The sequence below is a fragment of the Camponotus vicinus genome, unplaced genomic scaffold, assembly GCF_025532165.1.
Source record: "Camponotus vicinus isolate PSW18456_S1 unplaced genomic scaffold, iyCamVici1.0 SCAF_4, whole genome shotgun sequence".
Taxonomy (NCBI): Eukaryota; Metazoa; Arthropoda; class Insecta; order Hymenoptera; family Formicidae; genus Camponotus; species Camponotus vicinus.
Window position 1 is genome coordinate 8,170,364 of NW_028141976.1, and position 15,443 is coordinate 8,185,806.

The 15,443-nt window shown below is 36.9% G+C and overlaps 2 protein-coding genes across 12 annotated transcripts in view; one reads left to right on the plus strand and one right to left on the minus strand.

Annotated features, from left to right (window-relative positions):
* Positions 1–2,109, minus strand: part of LOC145970917 (uncharacterized) — a 110,775-nt gene extending 108,666 nt beyond the window's left edge. For both annotated transcript variants that reach the window (XR_014438671.1, XM_083097990.1), the window contains exon 1: positions 1,629–2,109. Coding sequence is in view for 1 of the 2 variants with exons in the window: in XM_083097990.1 (XP_082954116.1) it covers positions 1,629–1,723 (95 nt within the window). In the remaining variant the exon portion in view is untranslated. The remainder of the gene's footprint in view (positions 1–1,628) is intronic.
* The window catches only part of Ten-m (teneurin transmembrane protein Ten-m), a 683,381-nt gene that overhangs the window by 437,453 nt on the left and 230,485 nt on the right, over positions 1–15,443 (plus strand). Inside the window, exon 1 of one of the 10 annotated variants that reach the window (XM_083097977.1) lies at positions 3,272–3,608. The exons of the other annotated variants lie outside the window; for them this stretch is intronic. The gene's annotated coding sequence lies outside the window, so the exon portion shown is untranslated. Of the gene's footprint in view, positions 1–3,271; positions 3,609–15,443 lie in introns of those variants that run through there. 10 annotated transcript variants of the gene reach the window in all.

Consider the following 15,443-nt stretch of genomic DNA (forward strand, 5'->3'; position numbering starts at 1 on the left):
AGAGATAAAATTAAGATTGACTTTTTTCGAGAGAGAGAGAATCTCGCTTCTCTGAAAAGTTTAGGAAGTCCCGCGCAAGTAGTGGTCCGATTCGAGGGTAGTCAGGCGAGGTAAAATGGGTATTTGGTATTCCGACGAAGTAACCCCGAGCTCTTTCCACTCTCTTCCGCTCGTCGCGCACGCATGCCAACTATCTTCCGGTCGCTAGAGCCGCTCTTCACGGCTTTCGTCTCGGAGACAAGCAAATATTAGCGGTCGCTCTTGAAACGAAACGCCGGGACTGACTAAACCGCGGTGAATTCACGGCGAGCTCTCTCGTTAAAAAGAATACCGCACCGTATTTATAATTTGCTAATACGAAAGAAATATGAAGCATTTAAAGAATGAAAATATAAATAGAATATAATATGTTAAAGGATCGCAAGATCTCCCTCCATTATTGTACTATATTTTTTCTGATTTTATTTTTCCTGTGATTATTCACGAGTAGCATTTTTTTCAATTTTTCCAATATATTTCGCATAAAGTCGCATAAAAAAAATTTACGTCTATTGATTCTATCCGGAAGCAAGAACATTCGAATTTCAAATTTCTCTCACAATATGCTAATCTAAGTACGTACCGATGACACAAGTCTACGATCGTCTACAGAGACAGAGAAGTGGCAAGTTTTTAATTAATATTATTTTTGAGCAAGTCGAAAGCTAATTCCTGAACAAGTTGACAGACAGATTGGTTCGTCAATGCTGGGAGAAAAAAAAACGCGCGGTTCTTGGTTCAGTACGAGTCGTGGTAAACATTCGAATTCGCTCAATTTTCTTCACACAGCAATCTTTCCGTTTTCTCCGACTTACGCAGCGAGACGTTCTCATCCTCCCCTCCTTCCCTCTCCTTTCTACCTAACCATCTTCTCCAAGTCTCTCTCTCTCTCTCTTTGCCTCTTTCCGTCTTGCATATTCCTTCGTTCTTTACATTTTCTCTGTCTTTTCCGCGTCTTCTTCGCGGAATGTCACAACTTTGGCGAAAGCCTTCGATTTGGACGCAGGTGGATGGAGACGTGGACGACGAATCCGCATCAAACGAACCGATTGCGGAAAACTTGTCGAGAGCCTCGACGAAATATCCGTCCGTCATCGTCTCGAGCGACGCAATGTTTTCCTCCCGAAGCCGCGTCGCGCGCGCGTTCCATCTTATTCCGTCTCGCCCGTCCCTCATTCTTTTACCGATTTTCCTCGCGTTATTACTACAGGCGCTGACACAGAATCATCTCTCCGCGCGATATAACGTGAAAGATTGCGAAAAGCGAAAAAGTCGCGAGGAGCGAAATCATAATGCACGAATGTATTCGCGGGATTAAATGCTGAAAGACATTCTGACATGATGGATGATCGCGTATTCGGAGACAAAAGAGCGAGACAGTCTCGCGTAGGGAGTGACACTTTCGCTATTGAATTTGTGTACCGTTGCTCGAAGCACGCACAAAATGTATGATTTTCATAAAAAGCACGATATATTTGCGTGTTGTACCGAATTCAATTTGCCAGCCGAGCAATGGTTCGGATAAACTTGATAAGAAAGCAAAATAGGAAATATTCAATAACACAAATACAGTGATGGAATTTACTCACCGATCGCCGCTGTTGCCTTTTTTTTTGATGGCTCCAAACATTCCATCGTCGTACATTCCACACGAGTCAATCGACGGAGTATAAATGATCCCCATGATGACACAATCACACGTATATCACTTCATTCCGACACTCACTATGAACGACTTATGATATAAAAATACGAGTAAATATAACGCGTAAAACACACGATGATTCGCGCGTTCGCCGGCGCCATTTGTTGATACACTTGTGTCGTATACGAACCGAAGGAGAAAGTATAAACATTGCGCGAGAACTTCACGATATACGCGACCTAGTTTGTGAAACGAAATGTACGAAATTGAACAATAATTAATCGATGAGCAATAATTAATCACTTCATTAATCATTCCACACTCGGAGGATCACTTTCGACACTCCCGATACTTGGAACGCGAAATAAGACACTTAGAATTAGTAAATATCGAGTAAGACGCAACGATCCGCGTAAATCATCCGCCATGTCTTCACGCGCGCAACTACTGATGTACTACCTGTGGAAAATCTTGTATACAACCACTACATATCATTAGTACTGAAAACATTTGATCGACCAATCGGAAGAAAGAAACCTTTGCTCCGATTGGTCAATCAAGCGCCAGCACTTTTCGCGTCAAAATGAACAGCCATAAAGTGTCAAATTTATGTCGGTTCGCATGCTCCAGTTATATATGTGTAATATTCGGCGAACAAACTCATTGTATACGTGTTATTCGCTCTAAATATGTTGTTTCGCGTCTAAACTAAAGACTGCAGACAATTTGCATAGATGCATAATGTATATGCATACAGAAATTAATCGAATATTTAATATATAGGATGTCGTATATTTTATCTCGCAAGTTCATCCGCATGTCTGTGTATGATTTGCATTCATCTTGACGCTACGATGCCCAAGGCGCTTGCTCGACCAATCACAGGGCGAGTACTCGTTGTACCGATTCAACTCTTTCGGGACTTATGACTGTGTAGTGGCCGCCCTGCGTACGAAATTTTTTCATAGGTTGGTGTACATTACTTGCGTAATCGGCAAAAATGGCAGGTATGCGACTCGTTTTTTACGCATTATTTACTAATTCTAAACGTCTTACTTTTCGTATTCCGTAGTAAATATCGAGAGTATCGAGATGATTTTTCGAGTGACTAATCAAACAATTGTACACACGGTCTCATTCTCGTCTCGCGAATTGACTCGACCGCGCATGGCTACAAAGTCACCGTGTATAAAGACTTGTCGGTTAATACGCGTCGCGTATAACGCGAGCTGCGATCGACCAGACGCACCGCGAATGCCTGAGAGCGTTCAATTGATCAATCGAGATAAAAGGAGCCGAGCTTCCTTTATCCTGCTTGATTTGTCAAGCGCTTCGAAGCATTTGTAATCGACCTCGACCTGTCTAGTCGACCGCGACTGTTGACAACAAACAGGCTGGCGGCGCGCGCCGATCGCCGTGCGTGTTTCACGCGTTGTTTACGTTCGCAATGTCCTTTCGCGTCAGTACCAAGAGTGCCGAGCGGTCTTTCGGATGTATGAATGACGAGCGATTAACGTGAACGACGATTGCTTCAATACGCAGTTTGCTATATTTCGTCTCGTGTGAAGTAGTCTGCGCGTTTATTCGCGTTTATTCGCGTGTGACGTATGTCGAGTGCTAGTGCATCATCTACAAATGGCGGACGGCGAGTGTCTCGTGTGTCATGTTTTAAGCAGTATTTATTATAAATGTTCTAAGTGTATTATTTCGCGTCTGTCCAAAAATCGGAAGTGTGTTGTAGACGCAATGGGTGTTTGTTATATCGTGTTGATTAGCGCCATCGTAACAAGCCGTTTTTTTTATTCCGATTCATATTCACGCGAGTGTTGAGTGCATATTTGAAGTACATTGGAGTACATTGGAAATAATGATGAGGAAGCGGCTTTGGCGAGCGCATCCCACACGCATGGTGATTTATAAATCGGTGAGTAAATAAATTTCTTGCACAAATGGTCCATTACAAGTTGTTTTGTCGAGTAAAAGAAGCTTAAAAAATTTTTTAAAGAGAATTTGTAGAAAATAAACATTACACGAAACATCTCCATATCGCGAGGTGTGCGAGGTAAATATTTTGTTCTATAAAAAGCGATAAAGCTTAAAATATGAAGAATAATTTTGTCGCCATTTTAAATATAATAATTTCCGCGAAAAGAACTTGTGTAAAACGCATTTCGCGCATTTGGACCATTTTGTTTTTTTTGTGATAAATTGCACAGATATTTATGTTTTTGAAGAGTTAACGTTGCGGCATGTTGTAGCAATCGTGTATTTCAACATGCGCCTCGTATTACGTTACTGTTATCGTTGCTTTCAGTTAGTTTTTATTCGAAAGACTGGATCAAATATCATTCTTGTTTGCACGATTACATTGGTGTACAAATGGCAATTGATCGCCTACGAACCTCCCGTTGCCGCAGCATTTTTCCGCAAACAATATTTCCATTCAAGTTATCCATATTCATTGCAAATAAAAATTCTTAATACAGCCACCGCGTTTTGTCAATGTTATTTAATCAAAATATTATCGATGCGTCTAGCAAAATATTTCGGGTAAAAATAGGTGCTTTCAGAAATACACGCAGATATTATTAGCGCAATTCTCTCTACGAAGATAAAGAGCATCGAATTCGTCCGGAATTCAAAGCAAACACGCGTTCGCTAATTCGTGGAATGTCAGACAATGAGTCTTGCTTTTGTGCAAAGTGAAAGTTTTATCATATTATTCGTGGTAAACCCCGCGTTAAGAGAATTAATGGGTGTTACATCTTTTGTTTAGCCACGCGGCTTTATGAAAGGGAAGCTATTCAGTGATTGAAAGAGGGGGAGGGGGAGCAGAGAACGAAGACGGGGAAGAACAATCATTCGGTTCGGGAAGAAAGATTTTCCGCGTCGATATAATTTGCCTTGTAAGAACAGGTCATTTCGTCTTAATTATTCATTAACATTGCATCCGTCCAAAGACACGTCGCGTTAAATTAATAGACGAGTGAAAAATTTTTAAAGCTCCATATCATGCATATCGTTTATTACTTCGATGACGAAATTTAAGTACGGTTAATGACGTTCGTTTTTCCTTTCTCGAAACTCCGTAATTACGGGCGTTTTTCGAAGAACTTTAATTTCGCGGATCTAGGATGTCATACGCGATGGCGGATTTACTGACTGAGGTAGTACATGGAAAAGATCGTGACCGGTAAATAAAATAACCGAGGACCCTTCCTTTTTCTTCTTATTCTGACCTGTTAACCCTAATTCCGCAGACATTCGTAGTCGTGACTCGGTCTGGCCGAAAAACAGTGGAAGTAACATCCGTTAAATATATTCACAGAATTGAACGAGTTGAAAATTAAATGTTATTTAAAAGCGCTTGTTTAACAAAAACTTTTGAAATACAATGAAAATGAAATATATTTCATTTTCCGCATACAATAAATGGTTTATTAATTTAGTTAATTATTTTTACATTATTCATGTCTGCATTTTTTGCATGTAATTATCATATAATTATCGTATAATTACCATATAAATCTAAGCAATATAAAATTTAACTTATATTAAATTATATTTAATTTATATAATATATATTATTATATTTAAATTATATTATTCCTGCGTCTATGATAATTATTAAAAATACATTTTATTTTTAAAATTTTACTACATAATATATTTATTTAAATGAAAATTGAAGGAATTTACCAGTAAATAGAGTAATAAATATATATAGTGTCATATAATAGAGGCAGAGAAAAGCAAGGTATAATTAATCTCCGCGGAATATCATAAATCCTTTCACGTAAAATTCGAGTCGAAGTAATCGCGCCCTTTCTCGTTTCAAAGGATGCTATCGGTGGATGAGATCCACGAGAAATAAATTCTTCTCGATTGAGAATCCGATCCTGACGATCTAATCACGCGATAAACACGAGCGCTATCCTTCTTCGTAAGGATAACATCGTGGAAGAAGGGAGAGATACATCAGGCGGCTCGTTAAGATACAAAAGCGAGCCACGTGTGATGTATTTCATGACAGCCTTATGTATGTGAAGATTTTCGTTACAATGGCATTGTACGCTGAATCGACGTGATAATCGTAATAAATAAATGAACGAATAAAAATGTTTCATCGCCAACAATTTTTTATTTTTATTTTTATTTAAAAAGGATCTCTATAAATTTAAACTCTTGTAAAATTTATAAAGACATTGCAGACGGTTTCATGTTACAAAGTATAAATTTAAGAAATTGAAAGGGAACATATAGATCTTTTTTCTCTTGTTTCCTTTCCTTCTCCGTAATTTCCAAGAACTCTCGCGCTGTTTCCGAGGGCGCCCTGCGAGCCTCGCTTTACGTCATCGATAACGTTCCAACATCCTTCGAATCCGGCAAGGCGAACACATACGAAACACGACGAGAAACGAGAGCCGTCGGGCGCCCACACCCCGATGCACCCTTTTCCGAAGCTCGAGCTATCCATCTTATACACGCGCCTCTCTGAAGAGGTTTTATTCCGTGCCGTTCCCGACCCCTCCGGCCTCGTCTCTTTCTCCCGCGATAACGCCAGCCTTACAACTGATTGTGAGCGAGGGATGTCGCACCCTATTCGAAATTTCCTTCTACGTTTCGTCCGGGATCATCCGAGACAACTTAAATCTTCGACACCTTCCTTAAGCGAGTTCGCCTCGATGCTCATCGATCGTTTCCGGCGAAGCGTTTGTATTTGTTCGTGCGCGATTATTATCTTGCGATTCGCTTACATTTCGATCTCGGATAAATTATCTTTTATGCGCGCTGTAGATTCACGCGAAATTTAACGCTCAAATATAAATGGATTGACTTGGCGAGCTAAATAAAAAGCAACAATTAACCTAAATTGTTAATAAAAATTTAATATATTTTATAAATATCTATAGAATGTATATATTGCGAGTTCTTTTGCGAAGTAATTTGATACCGCTATGTTTAAAGTTAATAAAAATGCATTAAATCAATATTATGTAACGATATCTATTACTCTCGAATTATTTAAAAGTGATACAAGAGAGAAAAATATATAAATAGTTTTATAATTTAATATTAATTTTATTAATATAATTCTCTAAAATAACATGCATTTGTAAAGAAACTGTCTATTGTAATTTTAAATCAGGAAGAATGACGAATGCAAAAGACGGAAATGTTGATTATGAAACGCGCTTCTATGATAAGTTTTGTATTTACATATTTGTAAATCACTCGGTTTAAATCTCAATCCGATTCTTAAGAATGATAGGATAATGACACTCGCTGATGCATATGTAAATTGAAATGAGGCTGACATGGAGAGACTCGAGTCTCGCTTTACTATGTTGATCGAAGCAAGATTACGCTCTTGTTGCTATATAACATATATAATCGTGATTTATCAATGGAAGGTACAACGTACCGATCAAAATAAAATTGCGATTAAATGGAAACACTATAAAATATTTTCGATCGTTTCATCAGCACGATTAAGAGAGAATAGCACTCGCGACACGAGAGATGATTGATCGAAATGCGGGATAAAAAAATTGTGAAAAATGTTATATAAAAATGCCACAAATAGATTCCCGACAAAAATCGCTCTTCCCCTGCTCTTTACGCTCCGCGATATCGCGCCTTTATTTCCGACTCTGTGAATTTGCATATTCCACCTTCTTCCTTTCTCCTCATTCAAAGGTCGTCGTTTTATACGTCGGACCATCTCTGACTCCTTCGCGGGGATCAGCCTTTCTTTCTCAAGAAGAAGGATAAGAGGAAGGAACGAAACGGAGGCCTCGAACTCACGTCTCTCTTCTCGCGCTCAACCGAACGAACTATCCGCCTTCTTTGCCCGCGCCCTCCATTCTTTCCTTGACTGCATTTGTCCCTTATTAGATATTCCATTTTATTGAACAGAGCCTAGGAGCTTTCCTTCTTTCCTTCCTTCCCACTTGCATTCTTTTGCTTTGCCGTCGATTGACTATACACGCGATACGTCCCTCCCTTCCTGTAGGATCCTATCTATCCCTAGCCTTCCTCAACTTTCCCCCTTCCCCCCTTCGACATTCGTCAGAAACGCCTGCCTCTCTTTTTTGACGACGCGCCTTTCATCCGCGACATCGTTTTATTCCGCGTCTCGAATTTCAAACGTTATTATTCATCCTTCCGCGAATCCCTTCGCGAATCTTAGATCTTTCGTCGTCGAGTATTTCCGGTTAGATACTCGCCCGGAAATCATTCTTCTTTTTCTCCTGCCTTTCGACTTTCGCGGTGTTATGTGGAACTACGTTGATTCTGCTTCTCGCAAGAGAACTCGGGTGGTTGAAACGAGAATGGGGCGTCAGCGATAGTCGAGGGAAAATGGAGAATAGACGAGATAGACGAGAGAGAGAGAGAGAGAGAGAGAGAACGATGAAGGAATTTTGCTCTGTACTTTCAAATGGGATCGAAACTTTCTGTATTTTGATGCAACGGTAGAGGCTAAATTTTATTTCGCCATGATTCTATCGAGGAACAATAAGCTCCTGCATTGAATCGTATGATCGAATAGTATGATCGTAATCTTGTAAATGGTCAGATTAAATTTGAATATAGTTTTGACGGTTCGAATTCACTAGTTGATGATATGATTCTATCGAAAATTCAAACCGCAACTGAAGTTTAACTATTTCGGATATGAATTTCAAATCGTACGTATTAACATTTAGTTTCAAAAAAACATGTTTATTTGCTATTTAAATCTGCTCGATGAAACTAATCGTATTAAATATTTAAATTGCTACAGACTAAAAAAGCATTTTTAATATTAAAGTTTACATTAAATATCATAAATATTATTTAAATGATACTTTAATGCGCGTACACATACACTTGCTACCATAAAGTTTAAATAAACGATGCGAACTAAATATTAATCAAGCAAATTATTTTCTATAACAATATCACCTCCGTACAGGATTAAAGTACAGTCGAAGTAATTATAATAATTGCTATCGGAACTTTCATAATATTAATGCATAATAAATCCAACGAATTTGAAGCTTGTTCCGGCTGCAAATCATGAATTAATGCATTTTTGCCGGCGGGTAGTAATTCAAAGTTATGTCACGTTACATCGTAATTTTCAATTACAATTTTTCATTACTTTCTGCGCGCTCGTTTTTTTTTATTATATTCGGCTCTTCTCGAATAAGAAGCGGCCCTCCCAGAATAAGAAGCGCAAGATTCCGCGCGACCTTTCGAGTAATCGGTAACGAGACAGCGATCTCTTTATACGATCTCTTCCAAAGTAACTCGCATTCTTGAAATAACGAGGTTCGAGGGGACGTGCGGTCGTAGAAAAGTGGGTAATCTTCGTCGTCCTTGTCGTCGTCGTCATCGTGTAAATGTCGCTGCACGTACGTGGCGGAACGGAGTCTCTCTCGGAGTAATAATATCCGCTCGGGCAGGACCCGCAGGGCGCACCCTTTTCCTCCTACACTTTTTCCGATTCAGACAATCATTGTCCCTTTCTCCTTCTTTCTCTCTCTCTTTGAGACATCATCTCGAAATGACCTTATCGGGCTTTCCTCGTGGATTCACGCAACGGGACCAATCGCGTTTCCGCATCTCTCTGGTCGCGCATTTACAACACACTTGTACGATTATCTCTCAGGCATGAATAGCGATTCTTCGGATAACAGTTTAGCAGCATAGTAAAGCAAAGGAGTATTATTAGAAAAAAATCTTCCTCGTGTATTTCGAATAATTTATATTAAAATGGATTTTTTTTAAATTGAGTAGGAAAAGAGCTTGATTATTTATACAAATTATTTCGCACGATTATTTACTGCCTGGATTAAGTTTGCTATCTAAAGTTGTAGTTTCATTAGATTCACTTGTATTAACTTTATCCTCTTGTTCGTACTCTCGTCTCTATTCTTCTATCGACCTTCTCTCTTTCTCTCGCCCCATTCTCTCGCGTCTGAACAGCTGATTATGTCAGACGCATTAGTTAAGACCGCGTTTGTTTATCTGATTTAACGTTATAACGGCAGGTAGCGAGACAGGCTACCATGGAACGTCGTGGCGGTATCTTGTGTAACTAAGATTGAACGGAAGAAAGAGAGAGAGAGAGAGACGCGGTGATAGCCAGCAGGAAAGAAACAGACATAGGGCAAAGGAGCAAAAAAGAGGGAGATAGATCTGACGCGCTCGGTTCTGTCGCCGAAGGCGAGGATGGCCTTCCTTCGAAAAGCAGTTTAGTTACGATGAATGGACCGAATGAATCACACGGACCAATTAAGGATTACAGTAGGCGACGTTCCGCCAGTACCGGCCTTGCTTTAGCATCGGTACCGGACTTGCGACGAAAGAAAAGTACTTCTAAGATGTTGGAAGAAGGGAGGCAAGAGGGGTGACAAATCAGGTTCCTTCACGCCTGCTTAACCTTTGCTGGCTCGCACTTAATTGGAACTTCTAAATATACTTTCCGTAGTACATTTTGTCTCTTTCCGAGAGACTATATTGAACTAGAAGCTCCTCTCTCTCGACTTAGAGACAATTTTGAGCAAAGCGGAGCATCGAGGTGTAAAATTTTTAAAGCTGTTTCAGTATACAATCTTTTTATAGTTAAAATTACATTCTCTTTTTATTTGAGATTTTATTTCCGTATGAAATTAGGAAAGCGGATAAAAATAGATTAAATAGAAAATATGAAAAAGAATCGTATTTCAGTAATATTTATATTATTTTTAAAATACATTAATTGCGGTAAAATAACTCTGAAATGTTTAAAGCAAATATTACTTAAGCTGGTTCAGAGTGTTGAAATGAAATTTTACTTACGAAGGAATTTAACGCTATTATTCCATAATGCATTATCGGGTCAATCAAATTAGTGCGACTAGATAAGGGGGAGACACATTTGTCTTTACATTTACTTTGGGGAATAACGCGTATCGATCGGCAAACTGCGAACTTTGAAGAATATTTCTTCCCTGGCGAAAAGTCCTATCTCCCGTCAAATATTCCATCTCGCCTGTTTTCAAAGTGGTCACGAGCGTTCCTTATCGTAACGACCGTTCGGCATACGATGGATAATGGAACATTGTCGAGTGAAATGGGTATAACCTGGTAATTAATTATCGTATTTCTTATTTGCACGAATGAAACTTGCGATGTATTTAGCGGTTAAAGGTAAGTCTGTAAATTGCGCACGATTTTCTCGTCGGCGTGCAACTCTAGAGGTATTTCCTTACCGAAAATTTTTGTTTGCACTTATCGGATTACGCCGCGCGAGCAACGTAAAGTTCCATTTGCCATTCTAAATTTTATTACACGGAAAGTTGTAGATAAGACGAAAACGAAATAGCACGGGATTAACAATGCGCTTTAATTTAGCGCTCACTTCGTAGTTGCAGAACCAATCTACCATGGGCGGCGCACGTATCTGAACCATCTACTAATTTATCTCCAACAGCTCGTATCGAGATTATACGTTACCACCTTTTTCCTCTATCGTTAACGAGATCATAGACCGCACGTCACGCTTGTAACATCGATAGATTTTACGTGAGATTTTTTTTCTTTTTCCCCATGTCCTAAGATGTCTTAATCCTTTGGCGGATAAATTACGTAATTCCAATTTCGCACATATAGAAAAAGTCCCGTTACGCTTGTCCGAAGCACTTGGAATGCTCCCAATAAAATCTTTCGTTCCTTCGTGAGGTCTGAACGACCACCCGGATGTTTCTGAGCCGATGCCAAATTCGTTTCGAGACTCGCGATTCAGTTGTGCATCGTTTTCAGTTGCGCAGCGGTAGTAATAGCGATCGCTAAGATAAAAAAAGAGAGAACAAAAACGGTGCATCGCGGTGCATACATTGCACCTAGAAACGTATAACTTATTCATGCCCAAGGGGTGTCTCACTGTCGCAATACATGTACATTTTTCCTGGAATTACTTATGCATTACTTCGAATTACTTCGAATTATTTCGAATTACTTCGAATTACTTTGCATTACTTCGAATTACTTCGCATTACGTTGTATTATTTCGCATTTTACCGCGCTTACGTCTGAAGCAGCATCGATAGCATAGGAATGGGGATGAGTGGGGGTCATTTTGGACGGTACACAGTGTCTGTATGCATGTACGGCCGTTCAGAACCATTCCCACTCACATATTGTCGATGTTAAACTTATAGAAAAGTTCAGTCTACAAGATATTGTATCTCCTGATTATTTGAAGCAACTTCTCCTTTTTACTGGATATGACAATATCATATCAATAAGCAAAATAAACGAAGAAAGACTTTTGCCAAAGAAAAGTTAATTTTATTGTTAACTCCTGAAGAAAAAAAAGATTTTTTTGGTATATACACGACAAAAGAACAATATTTTGAAATTTTATTTAGGCGTAAAGAATTATTAAATATATTAATTAAAAGTAGTAAAAAGTTTCTTGAATCTACTATTCTTGAAAAAACTCAAGAAAAAAATTTAGAATGTTTATGTGACGTTAGTACACAACATCAAAGCACGTCTAATAAACGTAAATGCTTAAATAAAGATAGAAATATAAAACGTAATAAAAATAATTTTGATGATACAATTAAGACATCTAAAAACAAATCTTCTTATTTAACTGAAGACGATAAATCTAAAGCTGTTAATCATATTAAAAACGTAGTTTCAAATTATATTATTAAATTCCTACATATAATATTAAATTCCTACAAAACATCGATTATGATGAAGCTAAAAAATCACAAACTCTTTCTAACTTAGATAATATTAGCATAGAAATAAAAAATCAAACTGCTTATGTAAATTGCACAGAGTGCAATTTTTTTTCTAAAACATTTACACAAATTGAAAATAATAAATATAAATGGGTTCTTTCAAATTTTAATAAGCATTTTAAAACGCATTTTAAAAATAAAAAGTCAAAATATGGTAAAAAATTCTAATATTTTAAATTTTCTTCAAGTAAATCCAAAATCTAATGTAATAGAAAAAAATATTAATGAACAACCTGATGAATGTAATAATAATGTCGTCATAATTCCGTATGATAATGCACTCAAGAAAATACATGTATGGAAGCTGAAAAATTATCAAGTGTCTCATTATGTTCTTCATCAAGTGTTGATGATTCGATTCAAAAAGAAATTAATTTTATTGAAAATGTATCACAAAGTTCTAATTTCATATGTACTCAACTTTATACGGATGATCAACTAACATCATATAATGCAAGTCTTTTCTTGGATTTTTCCTCGGATTTTTCTAAGAGTGAAATTACTAAGGAGGCAAATCAAAATGACAACAGCAATTCTGATGAAATTATCTAGCTTCCACAAAAAATAACAAATTTTCCAAGCAGATTAGATCGAACAAAGACAAAAAGAAATTTTGTTTTAGATATAAATCAAACAAAAATCACAAACTTTGTTGAAATTTGTGAACGTATCAAACAGCATGTAAATGAATGTGAAATAATTTCTCAAGAGTTTGTTTCCAATTTAAGACTTTTGGATGAGGAAAAATATTATGCTGCCTATTATAATAACACATTCTATATTGGAAGAGTCATTGAAATATTTGAAAATTCTACAAAAATTAAATTTTTAAAATCCGAATTAGATGTTTATAAATGGCCTAAAGAAACAGATATTCAAATAGTACAAAATGAATACTTATTCTTTGGATCAGTTACTCTAATTGGAACCGAACCGTTTTATTTAAATAGACATGAAAAAATATTAATTGAAAAAAGATACAAAGAATTAAAGAGAATATATAATGATTAACTATACGTAACTCAAATATGTGTACAAATATTTGTATTTTATATGTGTTCATGTTCGTAAATTTAAAATGAAAGATTTTTATTCTAAACTTATATATATATATATATATATATATATATATATATATATATATAAGTTTAGAATAAAAATCTTATATATATATATATATATATATATAAGTTTAGAATAAAAATCTTTTATTTTAAATTTACGAACATGAACACATAAAATACAAATAAAATTAATACAGATCGGAATAAAATCATTAATGATTTTATAAATTATAATATTTAGTTATACATATATTTTTTAATTATTCATGTATATATTTATTTTATATATATATATATATATATATATATATATATAAAATAAATATATACATGAATAATTAAAAAATATATGTATAACTAAATATTATAATTTATAAAATCATTAATGATTTTATTCCGATCTGTACTAATTTTATTTGTATTTTATATGTGTTCATGTTCGTAAGTTTAAAATAAAAGATTTTTTTTTAATTAATAATTGGAACAAAGTTTAAAATAAGACATTTTTTTAAATTTATAATATGTATATTTTGCAAAATAAAAAATTATAAATAAATATATTTGCATTACATAGAATTACTTTATATTTCATGGAATTGTTTCGTATTACGTCGCATTACTTAGAGTACATGGTGCATTACATGGAATTACTTGAAATTACCTGATAATTCGCAATACATGTACAAATTTTTAGTCAGTGAGACACCCCTTGTTCATGCCGTGCTATATCGATAATCGTGGCAAAAATTCTCGGTTGTCATTCGCAAACCATTGCTTTTCGTTTGTATATGCATCATCTATTTATGATCGAGATGTGAAATCCGCTTGAATCCAATTTATGAATGTCCATTTTAGCTTCCAGAAAATATTGCAAGATTTTTAATTATTGCTATTTTCTGCCACCCTACGAAGTTCTAGTAATGCATACAATAGAAATAGCTTAATCTTCCATGATATTGTTAACGTATAACCAATATTAAATTTCGAAAGGAACGACGATATATCAAACATTCTATCGAGAAATTTAGAAATAGAAAACTGACACGAAATTTTTAAAATAATGCTCTAATGTGTTTGTTCTCATATAAATTTTGTTTAATTAATTTTCTCTCTTAATATTTATATAATTCTATATTTTAATAATATTGCAAATTAACATAAATAGAAGCTCTCATCTTTTCACTTGGCGAATGAATAATTTTCTTCAATTTAGAGGACGAAACAAATATATCTCTTTCATTGGAACGTAACGTTTAATTAAAGATAAGCCGATAGAGAAGGAAGAATCTGATTAAACATCAGCCGTCATTCCAATTAATTGAATTCGTGCGGAAGTGCATAGCAGCGTTTAGGACGGTCAAAGCGGCAGTACCAAGGAGAAATTTACATCGATGCGTTGCATAATCGGCGCAATTAACTCTAATCTCACTCATGACCTGTGCAAGTCACGCGTTCGTACGTTACGAGGAACAGTCCATGACTAAGTGCTCGATCATGTGAACTCATTCGACACTCGATAATCGCGCGCGTCGAAGGAGAACCTCGCATGTGACGACGGTCGCTCACTATGTTTCTGGTCTTACTCTTACGCGAAAAGAGCGCGAGAACCGGCGTGCCACTCATCCCTTCTGTGGGACGCGGTGGGAGAGGGTGTCGCTGCCGCCGAGATATAGAACGCCCGCCTCTCCCCTCGCTCTCTCTCTCTCGGGGGTGCCGATTTGGGGCATGAAGCACGACAGTGCGTTCGCGTGTACGAGCGAATACGTATGCGCGATACCACACGCACAATCACGCACGGAGCGAGCCACAATGGGAAGAGAGACGGGGCGAGCCGAGGGTTGACGAGGAGAACGATGACGATGACGACGACGACGACGACGACGACGTCGGTGACGGCGGCAACGACGA